Source organism: Zonotrichia leucophrys, chromosome 7 (genome assembly GCF_028769735.1).
Source record: "Zonotrichia leucophrys gambelii isolate GWCS_2022_RI chromosome 7, RI_Zleu_2.0, whole genome shotgun sequence".
Classification (NCBI taxonomy): Eukaryota; Metazoa; Chordata; class Aves; order Passeriformes; family Passerellidae; genus Zonotrichia; species Zonotrichia leucophrys.
In genome coordinates this window covers 1,746,010-1,769,582 of record NC_088177.1, presented here as the reverse complement: position 1 = coordinate 1,769,582, position 23,573 = coordinate 1,746,010, and the positions used below count along the sequence as shown (strand labels likewise).

At 47.6% G+C, this 23,573-nt stretch overlaps 1 protein-coding gene across 1 annotated transcript; it reads right to left on the bottom strand.

The window, feature by feature from the left end:
* Nucleotides 1-5,942: 5,942 nt before the first annotated feature.
* RND3 (Rho family GTPase 3) lies at nt 5,943-23,246 on the bottom strand. The gene is made up of 5 exons (XM_064718625.1): nt 22,896-23,246; nt 22,719-22,806; nt 15,371-15,480; nt 13,613-13,747; nt 5,943-7,874 (listed from the first exon to the last, which is right to left on the bottom strand). Exons 1-5 carry the CDS (start codon nt 23,043-23,045, stop codon nt 7,623-7,625), a joined length of 735 nt encoding a protein of 244 aa, XP_064574695.1. The 5' UTR covers nt 23,046-23,246; the 3' UTR covers nt 5,943-7,622.
* Between the last annotated feature and the right edge of the window lie 327 nt (nt 23,247-23,573).

The window sequence follows — 23,573 nt, the reverse complement described above, 5'->3', positions numbered from 1 at the left end:
AAGGAAAGGAAAGGAAATTTCAGGAAAGGAAATTAGGAAAGGAAAAAGGAAAGGAAAGGAAGGAAAGGAAAGGAAAGGAAAGGAAAGGAAAGGAAAAGGAAAGGAAAGGAAAGGAAAAGAAAAATCAGGAAAGGAAAGGAAAGGAAAGGAAAGGAAAGGAAAGGAAAGGAAAAGGAAAGGAAAGGAAAGGAAAGGAAAGGAAAGGAAAGGAAAGGAAAGGAAAGGAAAGGAAAGGAAAGGAAAGGAAAGGAAAGGAAAGGAAAGGAAAGGAAAGAAGGAAAGGAAAGGAAAGGAAAGGAAAGGAAAGGAAGAAAGGAAAAAGGAAAGGAAAGGAAAGGAAAGGAAAGGAAAGGAAAGGAAAGGAAAGGAAAGGAAAGGAAAGGAAGGAAGGAAAAAAGGAAAAAGGAAAGGAAAGGAAAGGAAAGGAAAAGGAAAGAAAGGAAAGGAAAGGAAAGGAAAGGAAAGGAAAGGAAAGGAAAGGAAAGGAAAGGAAAGGAAAGGAAAGGAAAGGAAAGAGAAAGGAAAGGAAAGGAAAGGAAAGGAAAGGAAAGGAAGGACAGGAAAAAGGGACAGGAAAAAGGGACAGGAAAAAAGGGAAAGGGAAATTTGAAGTTTGTGTTGGAAGGGCCCCTTAAAGCTCATCCAGTTCCAGTTCCAGGGACACCTCCCACCATCCCAGGCTGCTCCAAGGACAGACTTTGCCCTGGTTGAGAGCTCGGGGGGGATTTTGAGGACGGGCCAGACGAAGCATCCCGAGTGTGCTTGGCCGAGCATCATCCCCGCGCTGGCACGGAGCAGATTCCTGCTGGCTCCTGGGGCTGCCCGGTGCCAGCCCTGCCCCTGAGGAGAAGTTTGGCACCGCAGGGAGCCGCTGGTGTTTCCCCGACCGTGCCATCTGCGGGCAAACGGAGGAGAGGAGGGAGAACGCCCTTTTACCACGAAAATTGGAAAAGGCAAAAAAAAAAAAAAAAGAAAGGAAAAAAAAAAAAAATAAAAGCGCCCCCATCCCAAGCCATTAGCACGGGCATTGTAGCATGAAACACAAACCCTTCCTCCCGAGGCACACAAAGGCCGGGCAGAGTAATTAATGCAATGAAAGGGCCGGGGCTTGCAGATGGAGATGCGGGAATAAAGGCGCTCCCCGGCGCTGGGCTGTCATGCATCGCATGCTGCATCTGTTATGGAAATCAGGGCTAGCGGGGCCTTTTGTTCGGGCTAAAGCCCTCCCGACAGGGATTTGGCCGCAGTAGATTTTCTTGTTATTAAACACGATTTCGGGCTAGTTGAGAGCAGATGCTGCCGCAGCGTTTGGAACTAATAACGGAGCTGGGAGCGCGCAGCATCCCCGAGAAGCCCGGGCTGTTCTGCGAGAGCGGTCCCAGCGCCGCTCCCTGCTTTGCACATGAATGCTGCCGGCACCAGCTGAGCCCTCTGGGCTGCCCCGGCACCCCCATCCCGCAGGGACACTCAGGTCACACACCCCAAACTCATCTCTGCCCTCCTCGGCACCCAAAAAGTCACCGGACGACACCCGCAGCATCCCAAAAATTTAAAATATCCCTCTGATGTCCTCTGTGATGGATGCTTGGCCGTGTCAGGAAGGAGAGGAGCACTCAGGGATGTTGGGGTTACAATGGGAAGGACTTTATTGCTCTCTACACCTTCCTGAAGGGAGGTTGCAGACAGATGGGTCTCTTCCACCAGGTAGCACTGACAGAAACCAGAGGACACAGTCTCAGGCTATGGCAGGGAAGGGATAGGCTGGATATTAGAAAATAATTTTTCACTGAAAGAATAATAAAGTACTGTTGTCATCATATTGCAAAGGTTCCATTGTCATTACATCACAAAGGGTTCCATGTTGCTAGAGTTTCGTACCTCCTTGATGTTTCTTGTAGGCAGCTCCTCCAGGCACTGACTCTCCCCTGCCCTCAAAATAACCAACTGACTCCAGTTCCCACCAATCCACTCTTTTATAACACTCTTCTTATTGGCTACAGCACAGCCTGTTAACATCAGGCCTGCTCCTAATCCTTATAATTGGCTCAGCTTGCAACTCTTTAGGGGGTAAGATTACTTTCTGTACTACCTTTATTTACTTATGTTCTATCCCCCTACAAAGCACTGGAATGCTCTTCCCAGGGAGGTGGTGGAATCACCATCTCTGGATGTGTTTAAACAAAGACTGGACATGGCACTTGGCGCTAGAGTTGAGGTGTTAGGGCACAGGTTTGACTTGATGATCCTAGAGGTCTCTTCCAACCTCATTATTCTGTGATTGTGTGATTCTGTGACAAAGGAAAGGAGGCAACAAAGGCCACAGTTGAGTCCCTGCAGTGGCACATTGTGGGAATGTTCCTCACTCGGGGTCACCAAATGTGGTGGTGGTGTTCACAGGGGTCCCAGGACGAAGCAAGAGATGAGAATCTTGACTCCATGTTTCAGAAGGCTGATTTATTATTTTATTATCTATATTTTATTAAAAGAAAATGATATATTAAAACTACACTAAAAGAAAAGAGAAAGGAGACATCAGAAGGCCAGCAAAGGAAAGGAATGATAACAAAATCTTGTGGCTGCTCACAGCCTCGACAGAGGTGGCTGTCATTGGTCATCAAAAAAAAAAATTTCACATGCTGGGTAAACAATTCTCCAAATCACATTCCAAAGCAGCAAGACATGGAGAAGCTGAAGAGCATCAAACACATCCTGAGAAGGACAGAGAACACCAAAACACCTCTAAAATGGAACAAAGGGCACCAGAACACCTCCTGAGCGGGACAAAGAGCACCAAAACTCATCCTGAGCAGGACAGAGGGCACCAAACACTTCCTGAGCAGGACAGAGGGCACCAAAACTCATCCTGAGCAGGACAGAGGGCACCAAAACACCTCCTTAAGAGGACAGAGAGTACCAAAGCTCATCCTGAGCAGGACAAAGAGCACCAAAACTCATCCTGAGCAGGACAGAGGGCACCAAAACTCATCCTGAGCAGGACAGAGGGCACCAAAACACCTCCTTAAGAGGACAGAGAGTACCAAAGCTCATCCTGAGCAGGACAAAGAGCACCAAAACACCTCCTTAAGAGGACAGAGAGTACCAAAGCTCATCCTGAGCAGGGCAGAGGGCACCAAACAGCTCCTGATCAGGACAGAGAGCACCAAAACAGCTCCTGATCAGGACAAGGAGCACCAAAACTCATCCTGAGCAGGACTGAGGACACCAAATACCTCCTGAGCAGGGCAGAGGGCACCAAACACCTCCTGAGCAGGACAAGGAGCATCAAAACACCTCCTGAGCAGGACAAGGAGCACCAAAACTTATCCTGAGCAGGACAAAGAGCAAACACTTCTTAAGAGGATAGAGTACCAAAACTCATCTTGAGCAGGGTAGAGGGCACCCAACAGCTCCTGAGCAGGACAGGGGGCACCAAACACTTCCTGAGCAGGACAGAGGGCACCAAACACCTCCTGAGCAAACAAACCTCAGCAAACCCGTGCTGCTGTGCCAGGCAGGAGCGGGTGACAGGGCAGGGCAGAGGGCAGAGCCCGTTCTCACGTCACGGATGTGCTGCTCCCATCAGCACTGACGGATTTCCCTACACGCCAGACAAGAAATGAGTCACGTCTGCTTCAGGGCAAGTCCTGAATCCCATCTGCAGCTACTCCAGCCAGGATGAGGTTAATGGCTGTGCTCGGAGTAACCTGAAACTCGGCACAGCCACCTCCAACCCCCTGACTTGGGAGGTCCCGACTTTGGGGGCAGAAAATGCCCTGCAGCGCCAGGATCTGCTTTTGTTCTCTGGAAAATGGTGCGGCACGATGCCATCAGCATTCCCGAGGAGGGGGAACACATTCCCGAGGAAAAGGGATATATTCCTGAGGCAGGGACACATTCCCGAGGCAGGGACACATTCCCAAGGAAAAGGGACAAATTCCCAACGAAAGGGGCCATATTCCCGAGGTAGGGAAACATTCCCAAGGCAGGGACACATTCCTGAGGAAAGGGGACATATTCCCAAGGAAAAGAGACACATTCCCGAGAAAAAGGAGAATATTCCCGAGGCAGGGACACATTCCCAAGGAAAGGGGCCATATTCTCGCAGCAGGACACATTCCTGAGGAAAAGGGACATATTCCTGAGGCAGGCACACATTTCCAAGGAAAGGGGACACATTCTCGAGGAAAGGAGACATATTCTCAAGCCAGGGACACATTCTCAAGGAAAGGGGACACATTCCCAGTGCTCTGGATCAGGCCATGAGGGCCAGAGTTGTAGGAAAAAGGGTGAGGGTCTCATGTGGCTCCATCCCCTTTTCCCAGTCCCTCAGTGGTTTCTGTCACCTTGTCCTCAGCTCTGAGGCGACACCCAAACCTAACCCTCCTTCCTACACCCTCTTATCCAATTCCCCCATCCAGTTTAATCAGCCAAGATGGCGCCCGCCCCGTGAGGGGACCCGCCATCTTAGGCCAAATGCTGCCCAATTTCACTTTGCCACTGCAAAATGGTGCCCAGAACCTCCCTTCTCCTCTCTCCCTCCCTGCTCCAGGGACTGTCACAGCTCCCTGCAGGTGTCCCAGGGTGTCACTGCTGATTTTTCATTCTCATGGCAGAGCACTTGACTCAGCATCCTCCGCCCTCCACCCTGGTACACCCCAAGGCACTCCCAGGACCCCCAGTTGAAGCTGCTGCCATGGATTCCAGCCCTTGTGTTTATTTATCCTTCTGCTCCTTCCCTTCAGGTGTTTGCTGAAGTTGGGCCTCCTTGTGCTGTGGGTGAAGCTGGATTGACAGCAGGAGAAGTCCATGGGAGGGGAGGATGAGCTGCAGGTTCTGTGTCCCAACAGGACACAGGAATTCCAGGACCTTCAGAATTCCAAGGATCTCTCAGTAGCAACAGGAACAGATGGAAACACCAAAGACACCTTCAGATGGCAACAACAGGGAGAGTTTGGGTAATTAATTAACCCCTCACTCATTAACTACAGCACCTACAGAGCTGTTGGGTCATCTAGAACATCAGCACAGTCCCAAGGAACAGGGAGATGAAACTGCTGGGAATTCTGAGATGGAATTCTGTGATGAAGAACACCAGAAAGAGACAATTCCAACCTTTCCTGCCTGGATTGACACCAGGAGAAGTCCATGGGAGGGGAGGATGAGCTGCAGGTTCTGTGTCCCAACAGGACACAGGAATTCCAAGAACACTCAGAATTCCAAGGATCTCTCAGTAGCAGCAGGAACAGATGGAAACACCAAAGACACCTTCAGATGGCAAGGACAGGGAGAGTTTGGGCAATTAATTAACCCTTCACTCATTAACTACAGCACCTACAGAGCTGTGGGTCATCGGAACATCAGCACAGTCCCAAGGAACAGGGAGATGAAACTGCTGGGAATTCTGAGATGGAATTCTGCAGTGAAGACACCAAGGGGACAATTCCAACCTTTCCTGCCTGGATTGACACCAGGAGAAGCCCTCAGGAAGAGCTGCAGGTTCTGTGTCCCAACAGGACACAGGAATTCCAAGAACACTCAGAATTCCCAGGATCTCCCAGCAGTGACAGCATCAGGAACAACCCTCAGCTGGGAATGAGATTTTCCTGGCAAAGAACAACCTGCAAACTGAATTTGAAAATGTGAAAATTCAGCCTGAGAGGCAAAGCAAAGCAACCCCCACGTGTTTGCTTTGCTGCTCTGCCTCTGGCATTTTTGGGAAACAACTCTGGGAAGGAACCCACAGCAAAGTGGAAAATGTAATGCCCAAAAGGCTGTTGCAAGAGAAAGATTCCTATTCAAACCCCAGCACAATTATGCCCCAAAACACACAAATATTAATGAACTACCACACAAAGGCCATTTCCACTACAAGAAAATTCCTTTTTTTTTTGTTTTTTTAATTCAAAGAAAAAAATGGTATTTTAATAAATACTGCAGAAACATTAACCAAACATACAAAGTGACTTCAACAATTAAAAAAAAAAGTAATGAATGTTCTGCTTTATAACAGTTATAACTTATTTTTCCACAATATTTAAATACAGAAAGAAGCACTTACCAGCTATTTTGTAATACTGCCCTAAGAGCACTGTTGCATCAGTTAAAAGCTTATTATGGTGGTCAAAAATGTCTTTTTTTATTTTTTTTTTGTGGGAAATAACCAGAATGGGAGTGAGATTTGTCTTCTTTTCTCAGATGAAACAAAGTGCTGGGAACACACAGAACTGAGATTTAATTATGAGTTCATCTTTACCTTTGCACGAGTGAACAGAGCTTTTAAACACTTCAAAAATGAAGCATCACCATTGGGAATGAAATGCTTGTCCTCCACAAGCAAAAACCAGCCTGCTCAGAGCTTTGTCTCCTTCCTTTGGGAGAAGTTTGGTGAGTCAGGAAGAGTTGCAAACCATTGGAAAAGGCTGATTTAATTCAGTGTAACAACAGCAAAAAGGGATTGGACTGAACCAGTTCACCCCATTTCAGGATTTTGGGGGGGGCTGGATACTTTTTTGTGTTAATCCTAAAACTAAGGGCAGTATCCAGTTCCCACTGGGGACCCCTTAAGGCCTCACAGTTCTTCAGACCCCTTTTTCCTCCCCAAAATGAGGAGCACCACAAAAGGCCCTGCTGGCTCATTTGCAGGTTTTTGAGGGGTATTTTTGTTTTGTTTTTTTTTTATGCCAGAAGAGCATTTCTCTGCAGCTTCCTGCAGGATCCATGGGCTCTGGGAGAAGCCCAGGGGGGTTTTTTTGGGGCTTCCCCCAGGTGGGCAGTAAGGCTTTAAGGAACGATCAGGGCTGGAAAAAACCACGGAATCATTTTTGCCATCACAGCTCTCAGCACCTCCCACTTGAACCTACAGCAACAGAACACCGGCACTGGCACCAACTGCACTCCACAGCACAAGCACAACGAGGAACAGCCCAGCCAGAGCTGCCTTGCCCCCCAACTCCCTCCCCACAAACTCCATCTCATCTCCACGGGAACGCTGGGAATCCTCAAACGCTTTGTCTTCATCCCCACCGTGGATCAGCAAGGCAAAAACTCCACAATTCTCCTCCAGGTGACACACACACATGGCCTCGGTGTCCTCTCCATTTTCACAATCAGCTACTAAAAAAAAATATGAGATCAAATCCTTTGGAAAACCAACTCTAAGGTCACGGGGATAGTTCCTTAACGAGAAGGGCGTATTAATAACGTCTTCATTAAAAAAAAAAATTATCCCAAGAAAGTATTATTTGAATGAAATCAAAGTGGTAGCATCCAGGAGCAGAGCGTTACTAAAAGAAACAAGCACTGTCCATCACATCTCTCCTTTGCAGGGTTATTTTCCCAATCATTCTCTCTTCTCTCAGCACATTCAAACGTTTTCCCTTTTATTATTATTATTTTTTTTGGCATTGTCTTCAACAGAAATTCCTGATGCCACCTCTCTCAGAGCCTTTTCTTCCTGCTGCTCCAGTCCTTAAGTACAGTCTCACACAGCAGGAGAAATCTCCACGAAAGCACTGGCAAAGCCCTCATTAAACACCCTGTGGGCTGTGACTTCATTGAGCTCCAACCCCTCCTGGATCTTCCTCCTCCTCCTCCTCCTCCTCCTCCAGGAAATCCCAGCTCCTTCACATCACCGTGCAACTCTTGGCTTTGTCCTTTCTCAAGTCCGTGGCCACTGTGGACAGTTCTGGCCTGCCAGGCATGTGTGAAATTCGCTTTGTGGCCCTCTGAGATTTGTTTCGTTTCACATTTTTGTTTGTTTTGTTCACACACGCCAGGGTGGCGACGTGAAAAATGTCTCTGACACTGTTTTCTGACTGTAAGGCTGAGCATTCGATGTATGTGGCTGCTCCAATCTGTTTGGCCATATTTGCACCCTGAGGGGAAAAAGGAACATGTGATCAATACCAAGTTGTGCAAAATCCTCACAATTCCAGCTCTGCGCTGTTTGCTGGAAAAACCCAAAGCTGACTTGGGAAAATAAACAGAGATTTGCTTCCAGGAGGAATTAAACAAGTGTCCAAGCATTATCTGCTGATAAACAGAAATTGGGAGAGAAAAGGAGCTCAGTGACTGCAAACAACTGAGTGATGCCTTTTCAGCAGTTTGGCCTTAACCTGAATCTGGGAAATTCCTGGAAAATCTGGCAGCTGAAATCTCCAAAGAGAAATTCTGTGCCCTAAGGAATAAGCAGCTCCAGGAAAAGGGCAAAGTTCTTAGGGAAAAGTGTTCTGGGAGAGTTCTATCAATTCCCTGACAGGGAACAGGGGAAAAAAGGGAAAAAGAACATGAGGGGTTATAGGAGCCGATTTTTAATTTTTATTTGGCCATATTTGCACCTTGAGGGGAAAAAGGAACATGTGATCAATACCAAGTTGTGCAAAATCCTCACAATTCCAGCTCTGCGCCGTTTGCTGGAAAACCCAAAGCTGACTTGGGAAAATAAACAGAGATTTGCTTCCAGGAGGAGCTGAACAAGTGTCCACAATTATCTGCTGTGCTGATAAACAGAAATTGGGAGAGAAAAGGAGCTCAGTGACTGCAGCCTTTTCAGCAGTTTGACCTTAACCTGAATCTGGGAAATTCCTGGAAAACCTGGCAGCTGAAATTCCTTAAGACACAGAATTTCTCTTTGGAGATAATCAGCTGCCCTGAGCTGGAGCAGAGCCCCTGTTCCACTCCAGGAAAAGGGCAAAGTTCTTAGGGAAAAGAGTTCTATCAATTTCCTGATAGGGAACAGGTGAAAAAGAACATGAGGGTTATAGGAGCCCATTTTTAATTTTTATTTGGCCATATTTGCACCCTGAGGGGAAAAAGGAACATGTGATCAATACCAAGTTGTGCAAAATCCTCACAATTCCAGCTCTGCGCTGTTTGCTGGAAAACCCAAAGCTGACTTGGGAAAATAAACAGAGATTTGCTTCCAGGAGGAATTAAACAAGTGTCCAAGCATTATCTGCTGTGCTGATAAACAGAAATTGGGAGAGAAAAGGAGCTCAGTGACTGCAGCCTTTTCAGCAGTTTGGCCTTAACCTGAATCTGGGAAATTCCTGGAAAACCTGTCAGCTGAAATTCCTTAAGACACAGAATTTCTCTTTGGAGATAATCAGCTGCCCTGAGCTGGAGCAGAGCCCCTGTTCCACTCCAGGAAAAGGGCAAAGTTCTTAGGGAAATGTGTTCTGGGAGAGTTCTATCAATTTCCTGACAGGGAACAGGTGAAAGAGAATTTCATGAGGGGTGAAAGAAGAAGAATAATTTCATGAGGGGTTATAGGAGCCCATTTTTAATTTTTATTTGGCCATATTTGCACCCTGAGGGGAAAAAGGAACATGTGATCAATACCAAGTTGTGCAAAATCCTCACAATTCCAGCTCTGCGCTGTTTGCTGGAAAAACCCAAAGCTGACTTGGGAAAATAAACAGAGATTTGTTTCCAGGAGGAGTTGAACAAGTGTCCAAGCATTATCTGCTGTGCTGATAAACAGAAATTGGGAGAGAAAAGGAGCTCAGTGACTGCAGCCTTTTCAGCAGTTTGACCTTAACCTGAATCTGGGAAATTCCTGGAAAACCTGGCAGCTGAAATCTCCAAAGAGAAATTCTTTGCCCTAAGGAATAAGCAGCTCCAGGAAAAGGGCAAAGTTCTTAGGGAAAAGTGTTCTGGGAGAGTTCTATCAATTTCCTGATAGGGAACAGGTGAAAAAGAATTTCATGAGGGGTTATAGGAGCCCATTTTTAATTTTTATTTGGCCATATTTGCACCCTGAGGGGAAAAAGGAACATGTGATCAAATATAGTTCTGCAAAATCCTCACATTCCAGCTCTGTGATGTTTGCTGGAAAACCAAAGCTGACTTGGGAAATAAACAGAGATTTGTCTGCAGAGGAATTAAACAAGTGTCCAAGCATTATCTGCAGTGCTGTAAACAGAAATTGGTAGTAAAAGGGCTCAGTGACTGCAGCCTTTTCAGCATTTGACCTTAACTGAATCTGGGAATTCCTGGAAATCTGGCAGCTGAAATATCAAAGAGAATTCTGTGCCTAAGGAAAATCAGCTCAGAAAGGGCAAAGTCTAGGAAAAGTGTTACTGGAGAGTTCTATCAATCCCTGATAGGGAACAGGAAAAAAAGGAAAAAGAACATGAGGGGTTATAGGAGCCCATTTTTAGTTTATTTGGCATATTTGCACCTGAGGGAAAAGGAACATGTGATCAATACAAGTTGTGCAAAATCTCACAATTCCAGCTCTGCGCGTTTGCTGGAAAACCAAAGCTGACTTGGAAAAAAAACAGAGATTTGATTCCAGGGGAGCTGAACAAGTGTCCAAGCATTATCTTCTGTGCTGATAACAAAATTTGGAGAGAAAGGAGCTCGATGACTGCAAACAACTGAGTGAGGCCTTTTCACAGTTGGCATAAACTGGATTCCGGAATTCCTGGAAAATCTGTCAGCTGAAATTCTTAAGACACAGAATTTTCTCTTGAGTAAGCAGCTGCCTGAGCTGGAGCAGAGACCCTGTTAAAAATCAGAAAAGGGCAAAGTTCTTAGGGAAAAGTGTTCTGGGAGAGTTCTATCAATTTCCTGATAGGGAACAGGTGAAAAAGAACATGAGGGGTTATAGGAGCCCTTCTTTAGTGATTTTAACAAGTCAGAGCAGGGATTTTTGTTCCAGCAGCACAAGGCAAACAACCCAACACGTGATAGATGACAACAGCCCAGGATCCCATGGAGGATTTTGCTACTGGAACACAACACAGCATTATGTGTAAAACCAGGAGTTGTTCCAAAGGAATTTGATTTCTGAGGGACGAATCTTTACTAAGTTACAAAAACCAACCACAGCCTTGATTTTGCTACTGGAACACAATACAGCATTAAGCAAAAAACAAGGGAGTTGTTCCAAGGGAAATCTGATTTCTGAGGGACGAATCTTTACTGAGTTACAAAAACCAACCACAGCCTTGATTTTGCTACTGGAACACAATACAGCATTAAGCAAAAACAAAAAGGGAGTTGCTCCAAGGGAAATCTGATTTCTGAGGGACGAATCTTTACTGAGTTACAAAATCCAACCGGGTCCTTGAGGTGGCACCCCCGTGGCTGCTCAGTGCCAGCCTGGTGGCACCAATCCCTGGGCACCCCAGCCTCCTGTTTGCCCTGCAGTGATGCAGCCCCTTATCAGTGGCAGAGGGGAGAGGCTTTGATAAGGCAGCAGGAGCTGGTGGGAGCAGCCGGGCTGAGGCTCAGAAATGTTTGCTCAGGTGGAGCTGCCTTCAGTGGGAGGCTGGAGCAGGGCGTCACCAGCCTGTCCTTACCCTCCCAGGGCAATTCAGAGCAATTGCAGCCATGATATTTTGTGGAAAAATCCTTTCTTTAGGGTTTTTCCTCCTGAGAGGCCTCAGGAACAAAATGCAAACAATGGTTATCTGCTGCTGTGGGATGCAACAGGTGCATCTGGGATTGGTCAGTGTTGATTGTTTCTAATTAATGGCCAATCACAGTCAGCTGGCTGGGACTCTGCATTTTCCCCCAGTTTGTGGCTCAGACAAAGAGCAGATTTAGTGGGACAAGCAGTAAAGGAGCTGCATCTCTTCCATTCTATTCCTTGTCATTCCTGCTCCCTAGACTTCATAGCTATAATGGCAGTCTTGATGACTTGGTAAGTCTTGATGATACTCTTTTCTGGAAGCCAAAACCAAATTCTTCTTATTACAAAAACACACATAATTTTTATGGCTAATTAAATTTTTTTATTCATTCCTTCTTTTTTCTATTCTTAGCCAGCTTTCTGATGAAATCCTTTCTTCTATTCTTTCAGTATAGTTTTAATATAATATATATCGTAAAATAATCAATCAGCCTTCTGAAACACGGAGTCAGATCCTCATCTCTTCCCTCATCCTTGGACCACTGTGAAAAGTGTCACAAAGAATGGGAAAGCTCTGACTCCATTCCAGGCAAGGGGATTTAGAAAAAGCTGTGTCCTCTGTGTTCAGCTCCTCAGGGGTACAGGCTGAGCTGAGAATCCAGGGCAAAAACCAGAGTTTTGATCACTCCCATGGAAAGATTTGATTTTACTGAAGTCCTTCCATTTTCCACTGTAAACATGCTGCATCCTGAGTTAACCCCACACCAGGAGCTGCTGCTGCTTTGGAAAACATGAGGGAGAAACCACCCCAAAGTGGACAGAACTTGGGATAAATTAATTCAGTTTCATCTTTCTGCAAGGTTATGTTGAGAACTCAAAGCCAAAACTTCACATCATAATCCAAACAGATGACACTCCCTAAAATTTAAGGCTGTAATTTGGGTTTAAAAACGTTTTAAGAAAAATCTCTTGCAAAATATACAGAGCAGCAGGAAGTTTTTAACAACTCACCCAAAAAGCAATTTGCAACCAAAAAGCCAACAATTTATGACGTTTAAAGGGACGGTTTCATGCTGCATTGTGGGGCTGCAGGATTTCCTTTAGTCCCACACAGTTTTCAAACCAAGGCAAATCCGCCTTTTAGGCTGCACTGGTGTCACCGTGAGGGAGAAGCTGCTCACAGTGAGGGCTCCAGTGACACTAAAGGGGTTTTTGTTGCCTCCAGGGGTAAATGAGCCTTGCTTGGTCTTTTCCTATGCAAGCTGTTCCAGCTCCAGAGCTCAGTCCCCAAGGGCACTGGGTGCCAGAAGCCAGCTCGCTCTCAGACCAAGGCCGCGGGTCAGCCCCTAGCAAGCAGGGAATATTCAGCTCTTAGTGATCAGGCAGCTCTTGTGATTTCAGCTTTGCTTGCTAGGTAGCTTTTCCCTTGGCCTAAGGCTCCAGCAGACGGTAGAGAGAGGAGAAGCAGAAGACACTGGCTGTTCCACGAGTGTGGCTTTATTGTAGGGGTCCGTGAAGGGTCTCAGCTCTTCTTCTTCCCAGTTAGCAGGGGTACAGTGTGCTACTGTTATACCCTTGGCCTGGATCCAATCCTGACCAATGGCAAAGGTGTTAGAGTGACCATAAGTGACCAATGGTAGGGTTTAACACAATATTGCCTTCCATGGCTATAGGGATAAGGTACAAGGCGGATGTCCCTGGAGACAGGAAACTTCTTTGCTGCTGTGTCAGCATTCTATTCTCCAAGGGGCCCTGGCTAAACCTGAGGGGTTTCCTACACAGGGGGACAGCAGAGGAGGCCCTGGCTAAACCTGAGGGGTTTCCTACACAGGGGGACAGCAGAGGAGGCCCTGGCTAAACCTGAGGGGTTTCCTACACAGGGGGACAGCAGAGGAGGCCCTGGCTAAACCTGAGGGGTTTCCTACACAAGGGGACAGCAGAGGAGGCCCTGGCTAAACCTGAGGGGTTTCCTACACAGGGGGACAGCAGAGGAGGTCCTGGCTAAACCTGAGGGGTTTCCTACACAGGGGGACAGCAGAGGAGGTCCTGGCTAAACCTGAGGGGTTTCCTACACAGGGGGACAGCAGAGGAGGTCCTGGCTAAACCTGAGGGGTTTGCTACACAGGGGGACAGCAGAGGAGGTCCTGGCTAAACCTGAGGGGTTTCCTACACAGGGGGACAGCAGAGGAGGTCCTGGCTAAACCTGAGGGGTTTCCTACACAGGGGGACAGCAGAGGAGGAGGTGGCCCCTACCTGGTCGTAGGACACGGGGGTCTGCCTGTGGTTGGAGAGCTCCACCAGCGTGCTGACATCAGTGCGCAGGTCCGACTTGCAGCCCACCAGCAGCATCTTGGTGTTGGGGCAGAACTCCTGGATCTCCCCTTTCCACTGCAAAATCCCACAGTTTGGTGATTTTTTGCATTGCTGAGAATTTCAGACTTTTCTTGCTTTTATACTAAACCCCAAGAGAACACTGCATTGGAACCGAGGCCGTGGAGAAAGCTTCCGAAATTGAAATTTTGAATTCTAAAATTATAGGTGTGTATTACACATTGAATAGAAATGTGTAATATCACAGCAGAAAACTTGGAGTTTAAAGTTTTAGACTATAGTAATATATATATAAAACAAGATAAAAGTTTTAAGATAAAAGCCAGTCTTTTGTCATGGGTTTGGGTGGTATTGTGTAATTGGATAAAAAAAATCCACATTACAAGCCATGAATACTTAGTCATTAAGTTAAAAATAAAAAGAATTTAAGTGTCTATTTAAATTATTTATTTTTAATAGCTTAAATTAAATTTAATAATTATTTAAATAGTATGTTTTAACATTATTACATTTTATGTTCATAAAATATTTTAATATTTAAATATTTTATATTTATATAAATAATATATAATATATAGTATATAATGTAGAATATATAACGTAGAATATATAATGTATAATGTATAATATATAATATATAATGTAGAATATATAATGTATAATGTATAATATATAATGTATAATATATAATACATAATATATAATATATTTGAGTTTATTGCTGCATTCTCACCTCCAAAATTACACAAATCTGTCCCAGGTAAACAGCTTGGAGCCCCACAGACAGAACTTGGGATAAATTAATTCAGTTTCACCTTTCTGCAAGGTTATGTTGAGAACTTAAAGCCAAAACTTCATAATCCAAACAGATGACACTCCCTAAAATTTAAGGCTGTAATTTGGGTTTAAAAGCATTTTAAGTAAAATCTCTTGCAGAATTAAGTAACCAGCATTAGCAGGGACAGAAAAACCACAGCTCTGGATGCTTTTTGATACAGAGAGAAGTTTTGAAGTATTTTTTGTGGGCTGTTCAGAGCATTGTAAGGCACTTTATCCCAGTGGGACAAGAATCACTGGCCACAGCCTCAGAAAAAATGGAATTTTGGGTTATTGAGCCCCAAACCCAGCACAGTGAGGGGTGGGTTGGCTCCTCAGCAGCTCAGAGAGGACCAGCACCACCCTGCAAACACAGAGCTGATGATGAAATTCTGTGTTTGAGCTGGTGGAAGTGTGACACAAGCTGGGATCAGTGATCTCAGGCTGCATTTCTGTGCCTTCCAGAGCCATTTGTCACCGCTCCCTCACACGTCACAGCCTCACACATTATGTAAGGCCGGGGCAGAACTCCAAAATTTGGCAGATAATTGTAAAAATTGTAAAAATTTACCCAGCAAAGTTTCCCAATGCTGTTGTAGGAACAATGTGAGATACAATTTCTCACCCTCAACAATTCCTTGCTGTCTCAGGGCTGAGGAATGAGAATTTCCCTTCAGCCTCCAAGTGTCCATTAGCGAGTTTTTGTTTCCAATTAACATCCCACCCCTTCCAAACAAATGACCTCAAATTAAAGCAGCCTCCTGTCATTTGAAGGAACAAAGTGGAATTTGCAGAGCAGGAACAGCATCACCGCAGGGGGATTTCAAGCAGAGCTCTGTGCTCAGGGCTTGCTCCAGCACTTGCCTTTTTTAGGACACTGTCCAGGGTTTCTGGCCGGCTGATGTCAAAGCAGATCAGCACAGCGTCGGAGTCGGGGTAGGAGAGCGGGCGCACGTTGTCGTAGTAAGGAGAGCCTGCAGGGAAAACAAACAAAATCTCCTTTAATTGCTGTTTTCCTCATCCACACATCCTGGAGAAGCTTCCAGAGCCAGCCCCACAGTGATCCATCACCCACCAAAGATTTGGGGAGCCCCCAAGGACAGGCAAACACTCCCCTCAAGTCCAACACCCCGCATTAACCCACAGGAGAACAAACCCTCCAACCCCAAAAAAAAGCTTTTTCCCCAAAGCAGATTTGAAATTCCTCAGATTTGTCTCACAGTTAATTTAAAACAAACAGCTCCAAGTGCAAAAAAGCATCTTTAGCTGTCACATTGGCAATGTTTAGAAGAAACTCTTGCTTCAAATTAAAGAACTTGTTGCAGGAAACAGATTTCCAGCAGGGAAAAATCCCAATCCTGTAGGCAGGCACTCAAGTTATTTGTCACAAAAAAGCCTCATTAATCTGTAAACCAATAAAGCTTGCAATAAATGTTTATGTTTGGCCCATAAACCAGATTTTTATCAACAAGATCAAAGCTAATTTAGTAATCTGGGGGAACAGATGTAGGTACAGTGCTGCTCTTTGTGCTTGTTTTACTTGCAGGCCTGTGGAGGGATTTTCTGTTTTCCTTAACAACAATCATGATGTGAGATGAGTTAAAATCTGCCCAGAGTTAAAAGTTGTAATTTAATGATCTGGTGAATCTGGCAACAGGTTTTTGGGGGGAGAAAGAAAAAAAAATCTTTGTTTTTTCTAAGAAGTTGCTCAACCACCATTAGGTTTGGCCTTAACTTCCTGAGGAAAATACATTTCTTAATGCATTTAAAAGGACATTTAAACCAGCTCAGTGCTCCAAAAGGGCAAGGGAATGGGCAGCTTAAATTTCATTTTTCAGCCACTGTACATCCTTATCTCTGTAAATCCTAAAATAGAGCAGCCCCTAAAACACAGCGTGGAACTCCCCCCACAAAAACCCAGCTTGCAGGAGGAGTTTGGGGGTTATCAGCTCATTATCGCACGGATTTCCCAGCTCTCCAGAACTAATTGGCTGCAAGGTCGGTGATTATTAACTGGATTAGGGAATGGCTCAGGTTGGGCCCTGACAGACAGCTCAGGCTGTTGCACAAGGAATGGTGTGAAGGGCTCGCAGATGACTTCACTTGGAAGGCTGCTCCCGCACGGGAACCGAGGCAAGAATCCCAGGAATGTTGTTTTTGAAACGAGGAATAACACATGGGGAGCGAAGCATTACCAAAGTAGGTAGCAGAAGGTAATTTGGTGAAGGGAGAAGGATTTAATTCGAATGCTCATCTCCGCAAATGATGCCAATCTGACGGAGCTGTCAGAAAAGGCTCTTCACACCCCACTTCAGCTGAATTCGGCACAAATGACGCGTCGGGAACGAATCTCAGCGAGGTGACCCGGAGTTAACTCCTGTCTGCAGCTATCAATGAGCATTTCCCAGCGCTAATTACAGCCCAGCATCGCTATTGCAGCCCTAGGGCTGGGTTATTCACCCCGCAGCCCCAGGCTGGGTTATTTGCCCTGGCCAGCAGGAGCTGCAGCACCCAGTGGCACCCAGAGCCACCGAGTGGCACCCAGAGCCACCCCGGTGGCACCCAGAGCCACCCAGTGGCACCCAGAGCCACCCGGGTGGCACCCAGAGCCACCGAGTGGCACCCAGAGCCACCCGGGATGGCACCCAGAGCCACCCGGGTGGCACCCAGAGCCACCCAGTGGCACCCAGAGCCACCCAGTGGCACCCAGAGCCACCGAGTGGCACCCAGAGCCACCCAGTGCCACCCAGAGCCACCCAGTGCCACCCAGAGCCACCCAGTGCCACCCAGTGCCACCCAGAGCCACCCAGTGCCACCCAGTGCCACCCAGAGCCACCCAGAGCCACCCAGTGCCACCCAGAGCGACCCAGTGGCACCCAGAGCCACCCGGGTGGCAACCAGAGCCACCGAGTGCACCCAGAGCCACCGAGGGGCACCCAGAGCCACCAGGGTGGCACCCAGAGCCACCCCGGTGGCACCCAGAGCCACCGAGGGGCACCCAGAGCCACCGAGTGCACCCAGAGCCACCGAGTGGCACCCAGAGCCACCGAGTGGCACCCAGAGCCACCCGGGTGGCACCCAGAGCCACCCGGGTGGCACCCAGAGCCACCCGAGTGGCACCCAGAGCCACCGAGGGGCACCCAGAGCCACCCGAGTGGCACCCAGAGCCACCCGAGGGGCACCCAGAGCCACCCGAGGGGCACCCAGAGCCACCGAGTGCACCCAGAGCCACCGAGTGGCACCCAGAGCCACCGAGTGGCACCCAGAGCCACCCAGTGCACCCAGAGCCACCCAGTGGCACCCAGAGCCACCGAGTGCACCCAGAGCCACCGAGTGCACCCAGAGCCACCAGGGTGGCACCCAGAGCCACCGAGTGGCACCCAGAGCCACCCAGTGGCACCCAGAGCCACCCGGGGTGGCACCCAGAGCCACCCGGGTGGCACCCAGAGCCACCAGGGTGGCATTAAAGCATTGCCCGAGCTCCAGCGGGCAAGGGCAGCACTGAGGGAGCCCTCAATGGGTGCTGGCTACAAAGGAGTCTCAGCAAAGCCTCACCCAGAAACTCATTGCTCACACAAATACCTGCGGGCTCACTCAGCAGCTCCAGGCATCCCCATTTAAGTCCAGGACATGGATTTGTGCTCAGAGAGTCCCCACCTCCAGCCCTGAGACTCCTTCCCACTCCTGCTTTGCTTGCAAGGTTTTTCTTTTTTCCCCCCCTCCCTTTGAATTTCTCCTATTTCAGATTCTCCTATTTCAGATGCTGAGCTGGAATAAAAGCACTCTCAGCAAGCTTAGGAGGGATATTCCCCAGCTTTTCTCCACAGGCTGGTGTGTGGCAGAACAAACAGAGCCCCGTTTCAACTCCCTGGAGCTGCAGGACCCACAAAGGAAATTTCCTGCTCTCATTGAGAGGCAAAGCTTTATTCCTGTGCAAATAAAGAGGGGCTGCAGCCCTCGCTGTGCAAGGCCTATTCAAGCTGGCATTTCCATGCCTTTGCCCGGAGAAACCCTCAGAAGGCAGGAATGTGAGGAATGAGGCTCGCTCAAGTCTGAACAGACAACCCCAGCCAGGCTGCTCCCTCTTTTTTCGTGTTCCTCTGCAGATTTGAAGCCGTGCCAACCCTCGAAAACAGAAGGAGAATGTGGAACTGGAGCCATGGTATTTGTGGGGAGAGAGAAAAAAAAAAAATTAAAAAAAAAAAAAAAAAAGCCTATTTGCGTTTGGGATTCTGTTCCTGCAAAATTAAACATTTTTGGCAAGGACAACATGGGTGGTTTGTCAGTCTTATCAAGGAGCTGGTGATAAGGCTGTAGTTCATTTAGTTCATTTTCCTTTGTGCTGGACATTTATTCCAGCTGCAATCCTCCTTTTTTTTTTTTTTTTAATTTGTTTGGCAGCTTCAATCATTTCAGCCAAAAATACTTGCAACATTAAGGATGGTCTGCTTTTGAAACCTTATGTTTCACGCAGAGTCCAACAAAAATTCAGCTTTTAGTCTGAAATAAAACCCCTCCCCAGCAATATGGTTGGGTTTGGCCTAGAGGGGATGCCAAGCTCAGCTTTTATCTTAATAAAGACCAGAATTACATCATGAAAAGCTGGAGAATGTTTAATTTTGGGGCGGTTTAGCAGCACTTGAAGGTGCTGGAAGATTCAGCTGCACATCCTGAGGCAGGAGGGCTCAGTGACAGGCAGGATTTTCCTATTTCCACACCAGCAAGCAGCCACCAGGAATTAGGCTTTGGAGCCTTTTGGAGCCCAGTCAAGTGAAAGAACAACAGATGAACAGCAGCATTCTCACTCCCAAACCCTTGGGCTCACTAATTATCCCAGAAATCACAGCAAACACTGCCTGCTCTCCAAGGAGCTGATTCAGGGATGATGGTTTCCCTCCTTCAAAAAAAAAGAAAAAAAAACCACCAAAAAACCTGCACTGAAAATCCACCTCAACCATCCCAGTTTATCTCCAAGCACAGAGATACCAAAATATTCAGTTTTTTGTAGGATCACACCTCCAAGGGATAACTTTAGGAAGGCACTTGGCATTCCCAGGTATCAATTCTTATTAATTAACTTGTAAAAGTAATAAGAAAATCCTGCTAAAATGGACAATTAAAACCAAAATTCAACAAGAGAACTTGGAGGCAAAGACAGCAATTGGACTTTTCCTTTGCAGTCCTTACTGCCAGGGAATTTGGGGAATTAGCAACTTTAATTCCTCCCAAGTTTCAGCTTTCTCCCGAAAGGTTTCAGCACGAAACTTTCCAATTAATTTCTGCTGGTACATGGACACCGAGCACATTGTATACAGCAAAAATCACAGCAAAACCAACTTGACTCTCAGCCCCAAGGCCCTTCTGGATTTAATTACTTGCTAATCCCCAGCAGTTGTAAGTATTTCTGGCCCTGGTGAGAATTATTTTATTGGTTCAAGCAATAAAGAAACCCCCTAAAACACATTTTAGGGAGACACAGGTATGTACACCCAATTAATGGCATTTCTAAGCCACAGCTGCTGCTGTCCTAGCAAGAAATATAAACATCAAAGGAGCCAAAAAAACTTGATAAATGCAGATTAGATGGTAGAAAAAGGCAGCTAATACAGATTTTTTTTCTTCACAGTGGCCCTGAAAGTACCAGATGAAGCTTTAACCTGGAGAAACTTTTAATATTCCACCTCAAACAAGAAGCAGAGCTCCCAAAGAGCTCAAGACCGCCACATGTTACCACAGAGCAGAGTAATTTATGGTGCAGTGAGATTGCAACCAGACATTCCTGCTTTGAGAGAGGGCTGGTAGTCCCAAACCCCATTGAAATTCCACTTGGCAAGTGCTTCCCCTTAATGCTGTGGCTAATTTAAATCCTTCTAACGACTTGCAGAACCAGACAGCACCAGCAAACATTTGAATAATGAACCTCCCCGTTCCATTCCACTCTTACTTGTCCCATATTCCTGTGGGCAAATCCAAGATGCAACAACAACTCCCCAATGAATTTTCAATTTTCTATCAGCTGCGTGACACCTACAAGTTCTCTGGTGAAAACACATTATTGTCGTTGAATATAAAGAATTACAGACCAAAACTGTGGCAGCAGGGCCTGTTCTCACCCTCACACAACTATTTTAACCAATGGCCAAAGCTTTTCTGATTTTCCCAGGGAGCAAAAGAGGAGTTGGAGGTGGCAGTACATCCTTGCAAAGGATTCACTGCAAAACCTAATGATCAACTTTGATTCAAGGCTGTTAAATGCTCCCAGTTAAAAAAAAAAAAGAGTTAAAGATGAATACAAAATACTGATTGAGTCATCTTGGAAGTATCTGCAGCATATTCCAAAAAAACCTCAATTGAACAGCATCTTTTCCCCCTCCCAAGAGAGGGGGGAACCTGCAGCCATCACCTCCCCCGTGTTGCAATGATCAGCCATCTTTTGAAGTTAATTGGATTTAGTCCTGCTTCAAAAATGCCATTCAGACATCTCTTCCAACTCAGTAGAGGAGCAGGACAAAGACTTGTAAAAATTAAATTACCAAGACTTTCAGATAAGGCTAAAACACTCCCTTATCTTCTGCCGTCTGTTATCAGCTGATGAGATTTTGCTCTGGGTTAATGGGCTTGGGCAGAGCTGGGTTTTGGCACTGGCTGGGAAGGGATGTTGGTCACGGAGCCAGAATTCCTCATGGAGAGTCCCACAGCCAGAGGATCCACTCAGCATCACCAAGCACGGGGGCTTTTCAAGCATCTCCTCTTCACTTTGGGGTGCCACGCAAATCAATCACCCACTCGGTCCCAAGCTTCTGGGTTCCAGGACACAGCACAAAGGCCGGCAGGTGTTTGTTCTTCCACTGCTTTTGTCTTCTGAAGCGCTAGGGAGTATTTCCTTCCATGGGTGTCTCCAGCCTCTGACAAACAGATTCCAAACCTTCCCACGTCCAGCCCGTGAGTGTGCTGTATGTTTAATAAAGATAACATTTTCCAAAATAACTAATAATTTTTAATAAGCCCTTGCTCCATAGTTCCAGGCAGCTTAGTAATCAGCATGAAAGCTCCAACCAGACATACTCCAGAAATCTGCAAGTCTCACTTGGCATAAGATGAAGAAGAAAAAAAAAAAAAAAATCAGCTCAGAGCAAAGCTGATACTGGTTGTGGGCAGAGGCTGCCTTTTCCCAGTAATCGTGTTGCAAGAATTTGGAATCGTTTCCTCAACAGCAAGAGGGAAAGCCAACCCGCCGCCTAAACTCCTCTTTTAAACAGGGATTAACATTTTCATTCCTGGTAAAAGAGCTGCTGTCGCACTGAGCTGAGGAGGAACTGCCGGGTCCAAATTCAGCATTAACGAGCCATCTACACAGAGAACGAGAGGCACTGCGCGTTCTGCCAAGTTCCCGCAGGTTTTTTTTTGCCCATCAGCTCTGCAGATGATGTTGATGCGCACCTCTGGTGATAATGGATCCTGGTGTCATTCCCCCCTGGACATCCTGGAGCGGCTCCCCACGCTCCTCTCCAGCACTGAGGCAGCGATTTTGGGGTGCTCCCTCACCCCCCTGGCTGTGTGCGCAGCCCAATTATCCAAATTATCCAAATTATCAACGACAGGCGGATCTAGAGGAGCTCCTGTCTCAACACGCGAGCGGAGCCAGCCAAACACCAAAGCCCTCAACCTCGGAGCCGTCTGAGCCGGTTTCTTCCAGGTAAAACTGGAAGAATGAAGCGCCTGATGGGGGAAAGGATGTGAGGGAAAGGATGGTTCCCTCCGCATCCCAGAGAACCACACATAAATTCTAAAGGTTTTCCCTAAAAGCCGTTCCTGGCCTCAGACACTCTCTAGGACACTGAAAAGTGCTGTGTTTTGTAAAAAACCAAGGAGGCATTAAGGAGGCCAGCAGGAGCTCCAAAGCGAGCTGAAATAATTCCCCATTAGCACATAAACACCTTTTCCCTCTCCTGTGAGGGGTGTGCAGGCAGCAGAGCAGCCCAGGCACCCCCGGAGCTCCCCAGAAAGCTCCTTCCAGCCAGGCAGGTGAGAACACATTCCCCTGCAATGCTGACAAACCGCTTCCCGGAGCCTTGCCCACACCCTCAGCCGAGCACATCCCGCAAGGATAGCTGAGATTTTTGTAAAAAGCCGTCAGAAGCCGCCGCATGCGGAGCCCGGCAGCCCCGATCCCCCCCCCCCGAATTGCCGGGATGCGAACGGGAGCGCTCACCCGAGGTGTCCCAGAGGCTGAGCTCGATGCGCTGCGTGTCGATCTCGAAGCTGGCCGTGTAGTTCTCGAACACGGTGGGGACGTAGCTCTGCCGGGAGACAGCGCACGGTCAGCCCGCGCCCATCGCCGCCGCCCCGGCCCCGAGCCCGGCCCCAGCCCCGCTCCCGTCCCGCGCACCTCGGGGAAGCAGTCCTTGGCAAAGACGTGGAGCAGCGCCGTCTTCCCGCACTGGCTGTCCCCCACCACCACGATCTTGCACTTCACGTTCTGGTTGGGATCCATCACCGCCTTGCTCGATAACTTCTGGCTCGCTCTTCTTTCCTTCATTGATCTCCCCTTAGTCCCTCCGGCCGGCCACAACAGAAGAGAGGAAAAAAAAAAAAAAAACAACACCAAAACCAGCCAAAAAAACCAAACCACACCCGGGCTCCTCGAGAAAAAAAAAAAAAAAAAAAGCAAAAATAATGTAAAAAGCACAATAAAGCCGCTGCGGTGGAGGAGGCAGAGCCGCGGACGCGCCGCCGCCCGCCCGCCGGTCCCGCGCTCACTGCTTTGTCCCCCCGCCGCCCTCCCTTATTTATAGCCTCGCGGCCGCCAATCACCGCCCGCCGCCGCCAGAGCCACGCCCCCTCCGCGCGCCGTGGGGCAGTGCGCCCCCTAGGGGAGCCGGGGGGCACTGAGGGGGGCCCGGCGCCCCCAGAGCGATCGGGGCCATAAAGGAGGGGGCTGTGGTGGTTATCGAGGGATTTTATCTGTAAATGTCGGCGGTGGGAAAGGGAACGGCGAGATCTGGGGCTGTGCGGCCTCCGGAGGTGGTCCGGGGTCCCTCAGGGGGTGCCAAGTGCCTCGGGCTGG

What these genes read in the sequence shown, in the direction of transcription:
- RND3 (XM_064718625.1), bottom strand. Translation starts at nt 23,045, where the DNA reads ATGAAGGAAAGAAGAGCGAGCCAGAAGTTATCGAGCAAGGCGGTGATG. An exon ending in CCAAGGACTGCTTCCCCGAG is followed by an intron (nt 22,807 to 22,895) that starts GTGCGCGGGACG and finishes GTCTCCCGGCAG; the next exon opens with AGCTACGTCCCCACCGTGTT. An exon ending in CCCCCGTGTCCTACGACCAG is followed by an intron (nt 7,875 to 13,612) that starts GTAGGGGCCACC and finishes TTTTCCCCTCAG; the next exon opens with GGTGCAAATATGGCCAAACA.